Genomic DNA, 13,243 nt, shown 5'->3' with positions numbered 1-13,243 from the left:
GCCTGGTCCCTGCGGCGTCCGGCTCACCCCGCCCACGGCCTGGTCACTCATGGTTGGCCGGCACTTTTGAGGCTCTGTTACAGACCTTGACCACACAATGTCCTGTTGCTGCTGAGACCAAGAGAGGACTGTAATCCATTTTTATGGCGGCAGCTACAGAGTGGTTTGCAGATGGATTTTTGACGCAGAAGTGACGGGGCAGAGGACAGCTTTTCTGCCCAGCCTGAGAGGAGCTGCTTTGTGGGCTGCCCACTTGCCCGTCGTCCTGGAGCTGAAGCACAGTAAGGACAGAGGCAGTCACATGAAGGCCAAGCTGGGGCACAAAGCCTCTGCCCCGCGGCCAAGTCCCTGCGTGGGGCCCCTTCTGCTTCGTCTTCCTCCAGTGGCCACCTAGCGGGTCCTGGTCCCGAGCCAATGGGGAGCGAGCGCACCCCTTCCACCTCACCCCAACCCCTGCGCCGAGGGCACCACGCCTCACCGACAGAGCTGAGAGTGGGGCAGGGCACCCACCCGTTATCCCAGTGACTGCATTTCGGGGGAACAATTAGTAGCCCCCAGACCTCTGTAGGAAAAGGGCCCAGGTATCTCGGAAAGGCTCATCACTGGCCCTGCATCCTCTCCCCATCATTGTGGCCAGGGTGCAGCGAGAAACTGTCCTCCCATGTAGCCCAACTCTGCTAAAAGTTGAGTGTGCCACCATTTTCCCATGGCTACAAAGCGTGTCTTTTGTCGCTCTCTCCCGGCTGTCTGGTGTCACCTGCAGAATGGCTTTGCTGTGGTCCGCCCCCCTGGACACCACGCGGAGGAGAGCACACCCATGTGAGTACACACCGCAGCTGTGCACTGCAAGGGAATCCGGGTCTCCCTTCCCTCCCTTAGGGCTGGGTGGGTGCCTGAGTGACCTCGGGGAGCTGGGCTGCCGTTTGCTGACCACCCAAGATATGCCGCATGCCGGCTTCAGCTCCTGGGTGTCGAGTGCAGATGCCGAGGTCTGTGAGCATCACTGCTTGGTCGTGACGGAGACAGATCAGAGGAAAGGATGGGAAAGGGTGTGTGGAGGTTAGTCCAGAGAAGCCTCTGGTGGTTGAGTAGTTGTCAACACTTGGGAGAGGAAACACCACTCCCCCTCAAGTGAGTCACTGCAGCCCTTGTTGTCTAGAGGACTCAGGTCATTTTGCGCATGGCCTTTAACTGCCTGCTGACCGCCTGGTACTGACGCAGCAAGTCGCAGAGCCATGTCCATGCAGGCAGCTATCCAGGTGCTGTTTCGGGTCTTTCAGAGACTGCTGACAGTCCCACACAGCTGAGGATCTGGGCAGAGTGGCGACCCATCCCTGTGTGTGCAGAGCCAGTGGCAGGACAGACCGGCAGCTGTGTGTGGAGTGCCTTGCGGCGTGGGTGGTAAATGAGTGAGCTATCCCGTCAAAGAGCATGCTGTCTCGTGGGACGGTAGCCACTCTAGTGAGGAGGGTTGGTGCTAGGAAGAGCGGCTCCCATGCTCTGGAGATGGAGAAGGGGTGCCTGATCTTGCCAGCTTTGGTGAGGAGACGGTGGCGTGGGGCTCTGCCTTGGAGAATTTGAGCAGCAGTTTTTCAGATGGGCAACCAAGAACAAGTGCAGAGATCAGGGCGTGGCCAGGAAGCAGTCAGAGCGAGACGGAACCGCAGGGGCCCAGGAAAGGGCCTCCCTGCCACCCCGGGAAGTCGGGTGTCAGCGGAGGGGCCAGCAGTGCCCTGTTTCACATCAGGAGGTGAGAGAGTCAGATCCACATGATAGAGCAGAATCTCCTTCATGTACAGAGAGGAGATTGTAACCTCCAGGGAGGGACGCTTGTTGGAACCTTTGTGGCTTTACCTGAAAACCACGTGGTTGCTCCACGTCCCAGAACATGTCACTTGGGCACCAGGCTTCGTGTTCGTTTCACTTCTCTGAAGTTTCTTTTCTAATTTGAACCTGAGTCGTTGGATATTCCGAATAATAAACCTCAGAGGAGACAAACGAGTTATCTTAGGTTGCAGCTCTTCGCTGTGCTCCCTGTGAGCCGCTGCAGGAGCCCAGCATCTAGGATGTTCCGGGGTGTGTGCGCTTCCCCATGCCAGCCCAGATTCCGAAAACAAAACGACGAGTGTTTCTCCGTGTCTGTGGCCATTCAGACAAAGGGAAATGGAGATTGAGAAGGTTTTCATTGTTATTTGAGTCACTTCCATAGCTTGTTTTCTCGGTCTCTTGAGTAAGAGTCTCTAAAATTAAGGGTAATTTGCGTATTGGAATATAGAAAGGTCAGCAGTAAGCAACTGAGATGAGCAGCTGCCGTGTCCGTGTGCCGTGTCCGTGTGCCGGGGCGGCAGCTCCTGAGAGGAAGGGTTCTGGGCGAAGATGAGGGACATGCTGGTCACATGCGAAATAGGCTTCCCTACCAGAGGAGCATGGCGGACCTCCAAGCAGGAGAGAGTGTGTGTGTGTGTGTGTGTGTGTGTCTGTAACTGTGGATATGTGTGATATGTATATGCTTATGTGTATATGTATGTGTGTGCTTGTATGTATCTGTGGTTTCTGTATGTGTGTGTTTCTGTGTGGGATGTTCATGTGTATCTGCATGTGTGTGTGGGGTGTGTGTGTGGGGTGTGTGTTTTTGTGGGGTATGTGTTTTTGTGAGGTGTGTGTCTGTGGTGTATGGGCGTATCTGTGGGGCATGTATGTGTGTAGGGCGTGTTGCATGGTATGTGTGTGTCTCTGTGGGGTGTGTGTCTGTGTGGGGTGTGTGTCTGTGGGGTGTGTGTCTGTGTGGGGTGTGTGTTTTTGTGGAGTGTGTGTCTGTGTGGGGTGTGTGTCTGTGTGGGGTATCTGTGTGGGGTGTGTTTTTGTGGAGTGTGTGTGTGGGGTGTGTGTCTGTGTGGGGTGTGTATCTGTGTGGGGTGTGTGTCTGTGTGGGGTGTGTGTGGTGTATGGGTGTATCTGTGGGGCATGTATGTGTGTAGGGCGTGTTGCATGATGTGTGTGTGTCTCTGTGGGATGTGTGTCTGTGTGGGGTGTGTGTCTGTGTGGGGTGTGTGTCTGTGGTGTATGGGTGTATCTGTGGGGCATGTATGTGTGTAGGGCGTGTTGCATGATATGTGTGTGTCTCTGTGGGGTGTGTGTCTGTGTGGGGTGTGTGCATGTCCATGTCGGTTAACCTACCCTATGGCAGCAGCTAAGATTCCCCAGTGGCTTGTTTGGGAGCCGTGTGTGTGTGGGGGGGGCTGTGTATGTGTCTCTCTGTTAACCGATTCTCCGGCATCACTGGAGGTTCCCTGCGGCATATTCAGGAGCTGTGCACTCACAGAGACCTCTTAGGTCTGCGCGGACCCCGAGTGGCGCTCTGGCGGGTTGTGGAAAAACTGGCCACCGCCCACCTGTGCTTTGTCTCCAGCATCGGTTCTCTCCCACAGGGGCTTTTGCTACTTCAACTCCGTGGCCGTGGCAGCCAAGCTTCTGCAGCAGAGGTTGAGCGTGAGCAAGATCCTCATCGTGGACTGGGTAAGCAGAGCCGCCGCCTCAAGCACGGCTCAGGTTGCTGCTGTGTCCTCCCCGACCAGACAGCAGCATGTGGAGAGAGGAGGGGAGCTCTTGGATTTGGGAAGCTTAGGTTTCTGGAAACGGTCTCAAAGATGCGGAGAATTAAAGCCCCAAACCTGCTACAAGTCATTCTATAGCTTCCATCAGCCGACCCCGGCGAATGGGGTCCTGGCGTGTCCAGAAATGTGCCTGTGGGTGAGGGCAGCAGCCAGGGCCACCCTTGGCGAGATCTTCTTGGAAGGCAGGCATTGGGGAGGAGGCTGTGTCCACATCGACTTTGTGTGTGGCCTGGGAGCCTGGGAGGGCCCTGACCTGGCCGAAGGCGGCACTCTCCTCTCAGTCACCGCAGTGAAACCCGTGCCTTCCTGCTGCTGTGTGGGCACCTGGTCCTGCTGGAATGGGGGCTGCCACTGCCCCAAAAGAGTCATCTCTTTTTAAATAATGCTATATGGTGTCTGAATCTACATTCCACGAATAGGTATACTCATTCTTATACCGGAAATTAATGTTCAAGGTGTTCATCTTACTACTCTTTTTAAAGCCAGATATATACATATTTAGTGTTCTCTTTGGTATTTATTATTTGTTTCATAATTTTAAGGAGAAAAGCAGGGCCTGTCAGGTATGGTTATGATTTGAATTGGAAAAGTCCTTCTGAGTTTGGGTAAAGAAACAATGTAGGCCGGGCGCGGTGGCTCAAGCCTGTAATCCCAGCACTTTGGGAGGCCGAGACGGGCGGATCACGAGGTCAGGAGATCGAGACCATCCTGGCTAACACGGTGAAACCCCGTCTCTACTAAAAAATACAAAAAAAGAAAAAAAAAAAAAAAAGAAACAATGTGGCGCAGCCAGGACGGCCAGACAGCCCCCAGCCGGCCGTGCGCTTTCGGAGAGGCAGGTCAGGGGATGCGGCAGAGCAGCGGGTCCTCCACACCCAAGGACCTGCGAGCCGGGAGCCCTCCCTCAGCTCCTCCTGAGGGAGCCGGTAGGAGTGCCCAAGAAGAGAGCAATGTGAGGCTGCTGACGGCTAAAGACCGGGGACCCGTCCCCAACACAGAGTGAAGCGCTAGGGCACGCAGACAGGCTGTGTAGACCCTGTGTGGTGTGCTCCCTGCACGCTGAGCTGTGATGTTGCCCATGTACACACCACGCGGACAGGGGCATCTCAGTGGGAAGCTGCGTGTCGGGAAAGCCTCCGTGTGCATTTTCATGGTGATTACCTACTCTGTGGGACCGAAGGCACCTGTTCCATCGCTCCTCACCTGTGGCTGCCCTTCCACTTTTACTGTGATGAGCACAGATAACGGAGCAGCAAGCTCTCGCGCTGGGGACATCAGGGCTGCCTGCTCTCTTCTCAGGCACACAGCTGTTCTCAGCAGGGCCACCCCCTCGCCCGCCCATCCTGGTGACCACCTGCCGTGTGGCCCAGGGCAGAACAGCCATGGTCAGTAAAGCCCCAGGCTGCCTCTTGTGTTGCCCTCTGGTGCATTTGACCTGTGGGTTTTGTGATTAAGAAACGGTGCTTGCCATTTGGGCACAGGGGCCTGGACCCTGTGCTGTGTGTGCCTGTCACTCACAGACACCTGGGACTTGTCTCCTGCCAAACCCCCTGCCTGGCATGGGATTGGCACCTCCCGTGTGCCTGCAAGTGCGCAGGCCACAGCCGGTGACCTCCTTCCCGACAGAGGCTGAGGAAATTGCTCACTTGTCAGAGACACAGCAGGTGCAGGAAATTGATCAGATGGCTTCGTTTGGGAAATGGTGGCCTCCAGGCCCGGCTGAACTCCAGCCCCTCCGCTGCTGGAGTCAGGATTGTGCCAAGGCTCTCAGGGCGAGGGAAACAGTGCTGCAGATGCGAACACTGGGCCTTAGAACCCCTGCAACCCTGCACCACATAGCCCTGACCCACACAGCCCCAGACTCGCATCCGCTGGGTGCGGCCCGGCTGGAGGGTAATGTCATTCCTGAGCAGGAGCCGTTGTTCACTAAGCACAGCTGGGGTGGGAGACGGCCCTAAGGGGAGGCCACGCTCCAGGACCCGTCTCAGCCCTGAGTTGGCTGTTCCTGCTCTTTCAGGACGTGCACCATGGAAACGGGACCCAGCAGGCTTTCTACAGCGACCCCAGCGTCCTGTACGTGTCCCTCCACCGCTACGACGATGGGAACTTCTTCCCGGGCAGCGGGGCTCCTGACGAGGTAGGTGGGGTGTGTAAGGGGGGCTGCGGGGAGCCGCTGTGGGGGCACAGGGCAGACGGTCCACAGCTGCCCGGCAGCAGCGAGTGAGGCCTTCACGCTCGCGTAAGCCCAGACAGTAACTTCAGTCAGACGTCAGCGTGCGTTGCGCCGCTGTGCACAGGTGGCCTGTGTTTGGTCTAAAGTACAAGTGAGAGGCTGGATATTGTTTCTGGTTCCCATCCAGGCAGACCGAGGTGTTTGTGAAGGAAGAGGTGAGCGGTGCCCATTTTCCTCCAGACAGGGCCCAGCCCACTGTCTTCCACAGGACACCCTCTGGCAAGGGGCTCTGTCCACTGTCCTTTGCCCGGCGCAGGGATGCGTGGCGGCCCCAGGAACGGCAGGCCCAGCGGCTCCTTGACAACGCCCCAGGTCCCCCTTCAGAGCCTGCCCACTCTGAACAGAGGCCCCAACAGCAGGGCTTTCATCCAGGCAAGACGCTCCGTCTGCCTCTGGATCTTATTTTTTTAGAGGAAATAGAAAATGACAGGCTCATCAGAGACACTTTCTGCCCAGAGAGACCCAGGTCTGATTCCCCGATGTCACATACGGCACACGACACAGGGCGGCGGGTCCACAGAAATGTCAGTACGGGGCCTTGGTGTGCCGAGGGCAGGGTCAGCGAGAGCCCTCAGCAGCCAGGAAAAGGGCCCCCTTGTTGATGTCAGTGCACCGGTGTGAGTGGGGGACTCCTTCACGCACGTTTTAATGAATATGCAGCAGGAGATCGGGACACGTGGGCTCTCCCCAGAGGCCCACCAAGGCTGAGCCCATCCCGGTGCCACCTGTGTCAGGCGTTCCTGTCAGACAGGTCCTGCTCAGGGTCTGTGACGTGTGTTTCTCTCCTTGTGGCAACAGGTGGGCACAGGGCCCGGCGTGGGTTTCAACGTCAACATGGCTTTCACTGGCGGCCTGGACCCTCCCATGGGAGATGCTGAGTACTTGGCGGCCTTCAGGTGAGTCTCCTGGCTTCACGTGACACCTGAAATAGCAGCTTTTCCTCTGTGCACACACTCCGGGAAGCACTTGTTGGAGATGAGCGTGTCTGAAACTGGTCTGTGGCTGAACGGGGCTGCAGGGGCCGTTGGGGCTGTCTCAGTTCATTCTTCAGTGCCAAGCGTGGAATCTTGGAGACTGTCTTCTTACCATCGGCTCTTAGTGCTCCCTTCTGTGCATGAAGTAAAACCAGGAGCCCACTCCAGGTCCCGATGGTGAGAGTGATGGAGACGGTGGCAGGGACCTCTGTGCAGAGTGGAGTGTGTTCATGAGAAACGAAGGCGAAGATCTTCAGGGTCTCATGATCTCCTCATTCTTCTTCCGCAAACCTCTTGTGATGCGATGTCCAATGGAAATAAGTATTTCTTGTTTATTCCTAAATATCAAGAGGCAGTTGTCGCCCTTCCTCCCACTTCCTTCGTGGGACTCTGAGCCTTCAGAATTTAGCCTCAGGGAGCTGTTTAAAGGCGCAGTGTTTGCTTTTGTCATCAAGTGGTTGCTTCTCCGTTGATCTAGGCCAGACTGGAGTCATTCCTGTGACCCAGAACGGGCTGCTGAGCAGCACAGGTTTTCTTGTCCTCGTTTTAAAATGGCGGCTTCGCCTGCCGCGGTGCAGTGACGGGCTCCGGGGGAGCAGCCCCCGGCCTGCATCGCTTCCCAGAGCCACGTGGGGAGAAGGGTTGTATTAGTGTGGCTGAACCTGACAGATGGTGCCTCTGTTAGAAGACACTGTCCATGTGGCATCAAAGCCCCACACAGTCTTCAGCGTTTTTCTCTTTCTCTAACTCCCTGGCTTTGTCCTGATTTATGTACATATAAACCACATGTGTGCAGGTGTGTCTTTGTGACGTGTGTGCGTGTGTGTCTGTATGGATGTGAGTGCATGTCTGCATATGTGCGTGTCCACCTGCGTGTGTGTGTGTGTGGGTGGGTGGGTGTTCATCTGTGTGCATGTTTCTCCATGCTTGTGCGGGCATCTGTAGCCATGCACATGTCTTCAGGTGTGTGTCCATGCCTATGTACATTACACACGTCTGTGTGGGTGTGGATGCATGTCTGTGTGCATGCAGGTATGCATGTGTGTGTGCACATCTCTGAGTACACACCCATGTGCTTGTGTGTCTTTGTGTGCATGTATCTGTGTGTGTATATCTCTGTGTGCACATCTAGGTATGAGTATACACCCGTGTGCCTGTGTGTCTTCGCATGCACATGTCTTTTTGTGTGTGTATCTGTGTGTGCACGTCTGTGTATGAGTATACACATGTGTGCTTGTGTGTCTTTGCATGCCCATGTCTTTGTGTGCAACTGTGTGTGCACGTCTCTGGCAGGTGAGGCCCTACACAAGGATACATCTGTAAACGTTTTGTGTGGACTCTGCCACATGCTTTCTGGAGATGGTGAATAAGTCACGAGGCCTCTCTCAGTGTCTGCTATTCTTCTCTAACTGGGGTCCATTGCTCCCCTTGGAAAGGTTGTTGAGATCTGGTGACGTACAGGCCTGGCCCAGGACATGTGGGCCCCTCCCCAGGCACTCAGTGTCTCCTAGAAGGAACAGACCCCGCCTGACGGCGCCCAAGCTGCTCAGCTGCTCCAGCGGTGAGCCCGGGCTGTGCAGGAGGGAATTCAGGAGCGCCTCAGCAGACCTGCTCTGATCTGTACCTGACCACTTTTTCCCCATCTCATCGGTTGGATTTTGATGTCTCTTCTTACTCTTGATCAAGATTTAATGTAATGTTGACAGTTGTCCTGCCTAATTTAAAAGAGAAGGACTTCCCCCAATGTGTGCCACATCTGAAAATGAGCTCATATGAAATCGGACCCCTGGCGTGGGCGTGTCGCCGTCTGCTCACGGAATGCGCTCCCGCTGCCCCTCGCTTGGTTGTCGCCCCAGAGAACTGGGCTCCCTCGGAGGCTTCTCTGAAAGTAAAGCCTCTGGCCACCATGAGAGGTGTAGATGCTGGCTGGTCGACTTCCTGCCTGAGTGAACACTGGCGCCGCCCGGGGAACCCAGGGCCCACTGTGGCCAAATTCCCGTGCAGAGAGAGAAGGCAGGGTTTCCTGGTTTGCAGAGAGAAAGGAGGTGGTGCCCTCTTTCCGGTCATTGGTCCCAGGCCTGGTTTTGATGGACCACCCTCACCCCATGGGCATTTCTCAGTGGTGCCTTCGGCTCTTGGATCCTGGGGTGAAACCCTTACCCCATGGCATCCCTGCTGGTGGGCAAGCCCAGGCCCAAAGCAGCAATGGGCATCTGCCCTCAGGGTCACTTCCCCTCCCCAGGCCCCGGCCGGCCTGGCCAGCCTTTAGGATGAACATGCCTTTCTGAGTTGCTCTTGACATGTGCTTTAATCTCCTGCCAAGTGTGTACATGATAATACCTTATCAAGTGAACTTTTTAAAGCTTAAATAGCGTCTTTGAAAAGGAAAATTGTTTCAGGGTTTTTTTTTATTGATTTTAATGTAAAATAGCACTTTGAAGTTTACAATTTATGGTTCCCTGGGCATCCGATGATGGGGAAGAAGGGTCAGAGATTGGTTCTCCCCTTTCTTCTGCTCCTCTCCCCCGCCCGGGCCCCCGGGGACAATGCATGCCTTCCAGGCAGCACCTTGTTATTCAGACCCATTGCCTGCCACGTTGCGTTTTCAGGGGATCAAGCCTAAGACAAAGAAAAGATAAGAAAATTGCCCCTAATGAAATCCAGAAGCAGCCGGCACTTTCTCCTCAGGCCCAGAGACTCACAGGAGAAAACGGAATCTTAATTCAAACCAGTCCCAGTGCCAGACGCGGCTTTGAAGTTGCTGAGTAAAGTCGGAGCCGCCGGGGGAGGGGCGTGTAGGGAGAGGATGACGATGGTGACGGAGCTCTGTATCCCCTCCCTCACCTGTGTGCGGGGACACGGAGGGGGCGTGTAGGGAGAGGATGACGATGGTGACGGAGCTCCGTATCTCCTCCCTCACCTGTGCGCGGGGACGCGGGGGGGGCATGTAGGGAGAGGATGGCGATGGTGACGGAGCTCCGTATCCCCTCCCTCACCTGTGTGCGGGGACACGGGGGACTCTTCTGTCAGGGATGAGCGCCACATCCAGATGCTCGTGCTTCGTAGCTTAGATTCCACTGTGATATTACGACATTTATCAGAGATGTCTCTGAAACTGGATCTTCTCAAGCAGTTCCTGTAATATCCTAACAAACTGGCAGTAGTCTTGAAATTGAGCAACTGGGCAAAGCCGTTTCACTTTCTCCAACTTTTCAAGTGAGACGGGAAGGCCGAGGCTCTCAGTGTTTGTTCCTTCCATAAGCTGTGTTGCTGTGTTGCTGCCTTTTGTAGACAGGTGTGTTTTAGGAGTCACAGCACCTAACGACTGCTGTTTTCACCATTGCCGAGTGGCACCCACTGCACTCACCACGCTGGTCCCTGGGTTCCTTGCCTAAGGAAGTCAAGGCTATGAAGAGGTTTCATACAGACCGTGCCACGTTCTTTTCTAAAAGCAATTTTGTCTCTTAAATGCGTCCAAGTATTTTCCTATGTAGAAATTTATCTGAGAAGCACAAAGAAGCAAAAGCATACAAGCTACAGCCTCGGAGCTGAGAGAGCTCGTCCTGACCCAGCCTTCGCTGTGCCTGCGGGGCCGGCCCTGTGAGATGGAACAGTGAGTCAGCACAGTGCCTGCCCTGGAGAGTAGCAGGGGACCGGGAGGACAAGCTCTAGGCAGGCCCGGTAAGACCTCAGGGGACCTGCCCACCTGGGGGGCCCAGGAAGTTTCTGGAGGAGGCAAGCCCCCGGCTGAGTCCTGGAGGAATGAGCCTGGCACGGGACATTACGGGAGAAGGGCCTTCCTGAGGGAACAGAGCCCGATGGCGCAAACCCGCCCATCCACAGAGCCAGGCTTGGTCCTGATGGCGGGGGCTCTGTCAGGGCCTCTGACTGGAATGAAGCGTCACGGCCAGCTCTGCATGTTGGACAGGCCCATCTTGTGGCAGCTTAAGTGACAGACTTGGACCTGGCAAACAGCAGGCCAGGGTAGGAGCTGGGCACCAGTGGACAAGCCCAGAAAACAGCAACAGAGATCATGACAGGGCCACAGGCTGGAGACGTAGGGCCATCTCAAAGAGACTGAAGTGAGATGGGATCGAGGGGAGTAACAGCTAATTTTGGCGGAGAGGGCACGTGGCGAGGTCTCAAGGTGCTGGCTTGGAGGAGGCTGACGGGTGCTGGGCAGAGACCCAGCGGGAGAAGGTTCGTTCTGGGTGGGGGTGGATGAGGGTTGAGTGGGGTCGCTTTTGCTTCAGTCGATTTTCAGGAAGAGGTGAGAAAGCGGCTGGGAGCGTCTCCCCCTGGAGGCCCCTTCGTGGGGAGAGCCAGCGAGGGCCAGTTTGTATGGACGATGCGCCAGGGCATTTATTGGAGGCAGAAAGGCAGCCAGAGACTCCAGCATGGTGTGCCAGCCCTGAGCCCAGTTCCCACAGAGTCCCCAGAGGCGTGCCGGCTGTGGGTGGCCGCAGGGCTGCAGCCTGTTGGCCCCATAAGCTCGGTTTGCTCTGAGGCTTGTGTTGACGGAGGGTGTGGTGAGTGTTGTTTAGGGTCCTAGTGGGGGAATGAACTGGAAGGTCATTTCTTTCCAGATGTTGAAACCCAGCTGTTAAGTGAAATGTTGCATTTAGATGCCGTTGTGGCTTTTGAGGATGGTATGTACAAGCCGTAATTTGATGGTATGCGGTGGTTTAGAGCTAGACATGCCCCGTGACATAGCCCCTTGCACAGAGCGCAGCTGGGAGGCTGCTCGAGCGATGGCCCTGCAAGGAAGCAGAATGGCCAGCACCCCGCCTGCTGTCCCAGCCCAGCTCTGTTCCCCGGGAAGCTGAGGAGAGTGGCCGGCACCCCGCCTGCTGTCCTGGCCCAGCTCTGTTCCTCAGGAAGCTGAGGAGAGTGGCTGGCACCCCGCCTGCCTTCCCAGCCCAGCTGTGTTCCTCAGGAAGCTGAGGAGAATGGCCAGCACCCCGCCTGCTGTCCCAATCCAGCTCTGTTCCCCTGGGAAGCCAAGGGGAGTGGCCAACACCCGCCTGCTGTCCCAACCCAGCTGTGTCCCCCTGGGAAGCTGAGGAGCGTAGCTGCACCCGCCTGCTGTCCCAACCCAGCTCTGTCCCACTGGGAAGCCGAGGAGAGTGGCCGCACCTGCCTACTACTGCTATGCCAGCCCAACCCTGTTTCCCGGGAAGCCAAGGGGAGTGGCCGGCACCCGCCTGCTGTCATGACCCAGCTCTGTCCCCTTGGGAAGCCGAGGAGAGTGGCCAGCACCCGCCTGCTACTGCTGTCCTGACCCAGCTCTGTTCCCCAGGAAGCCGAGGGGAGACGTCGTCTTCAGCCTGCAGGTGCAGGTTGGCTGATGACTGAGCGAAGGGTGCAGTGCTGTGTTGGTAATGAAGGCGCCAGAGAAGCCACACTGAGGCCGTGGGAAGGCGATTCATAGCACCCCATGGCTTCACACGGGACCTCCCTAAATGCAGAGGCCACCACACAGAGAAGCTGCCCTCTCCCCTTAGCACCACGCTCCCCTCTGTACGTGCCTCATGGGCATAGGCATCCTCTGGGCACCACAGTCGTGGCTTCCCTGGGCTTGCCGGCCCCGGGGGTGCACCTTACAGGCATTTGCCAACCTTCTCTAAAGATCCCCTCTTTCCACCCATTTCTCCTGCCTCTTGAGCCCGTGGTCAGTGGGCCTGCCGCCTCGGGAAACTTCAAGCCCGCCCCTGTCTGCCCTCAGGTGGCCCCTGAGGCCGGGAGTGACCTCATGGAAATGGAAATACTCTCCGTAAAGTGATGGCCTGAGAGGCCAGCGGCAGATACCTCAGCGTGATTGTTTTAGAGACTGAGTTCTTTTTTTTTGAGATGGAGTCTGGCTCTGTCGCCCAGGCTGCAGTGCAGTGGTGTGATCTCGGCTCACTGCAAGCTCCGCCTCCCGGGTTCACGCCATTCTCCTGCCTCAGCCTCCCGAGTAGCTGGGACTACAGGCGCCGCCACCTCGCCCGGCTAGTTTTTTGTATTTTTAGTAGAGACGGGGTTTCACCGTGTCAGCCAGGATGGTCTCGATCTCCTGACCTCGTGATCCACCTGCCTCAGCCTCCCAAAGTGCTGGGACTACAGGCGTGAGCCACCGCGCCCGGCCGAGACTGAGTTGTTTATTAAAAGTTTAATTCTGGGAATAAAATGTGAGTCCAGTTTCCCATTTTTTGCAGCATCTGTTAAACAGGGACATTCCTTCAGCTTCCTCCTGTAGGAGGGTCACGGAGGGCGCAGCACAGCCCCGAAGACACAGGGAGCGCCGTGCTCAGCTTCCTTTTTACAGGCAAAGAAGTCACGTCCCATGGAGGAGAAGGGACATTTCTTAGTTTTTCCACAAACAGATGCTGAAGCTGCACTCCTGCACCTCACATTCTGACCTTCTTTTGTCTAGCAAGTGC

General features: G+C 56.3%; 1 protein-coding gene across 1 annotated transcript in view; it reads left to right on the top strand.

Annotated features, from left to right (window-relative positions):
- The window catches only part of HDAC4 (histone deacetylase 4), a 345,400-nt gene that overhangs the window by 306,528 nt on the left and 25,629 nt on the right, over positions 1-13,243 (top strand). The window contains exons 19-22 of the mRNA XM_025404973.1: positions 764-819; positions 3,429-3,516; positions 5,632-5,751; positions 6,646-6,743. Coding sequence (XP_025260758.1) covers positions 764-819; positions 3,429-3,516; positions 5,632-5,751; positions 6,646-6,743 — 362 coding nt within the window. The remainder of the gene's footprint in view (positions 1-763; positions 820-3,428; positions 3,517-5,631; positions 5,752-6,645; positions 6,744-13,243) is intronic.

The sequence above is a fragment of the Theropithecus gelada genome, chromosome 12, assembly GCF_003255815.1.
Source record: "Theropithecus gelada isolate Dixy chromosome 12, Tgel_1.0, whole genome shotgun sequence".
In the NCBI taxonomy this organism is placed as follows: Eukaryota; Metazoa; Chordata; class Mammalia; order Primates; family Cercopithecidae; genus Theropithecus; species Theropithecus gelada.
Note: the sequence above shows the minus strand (reverse complement) of the source record. Positions and strands in the feature narration are given on the sequence as shown.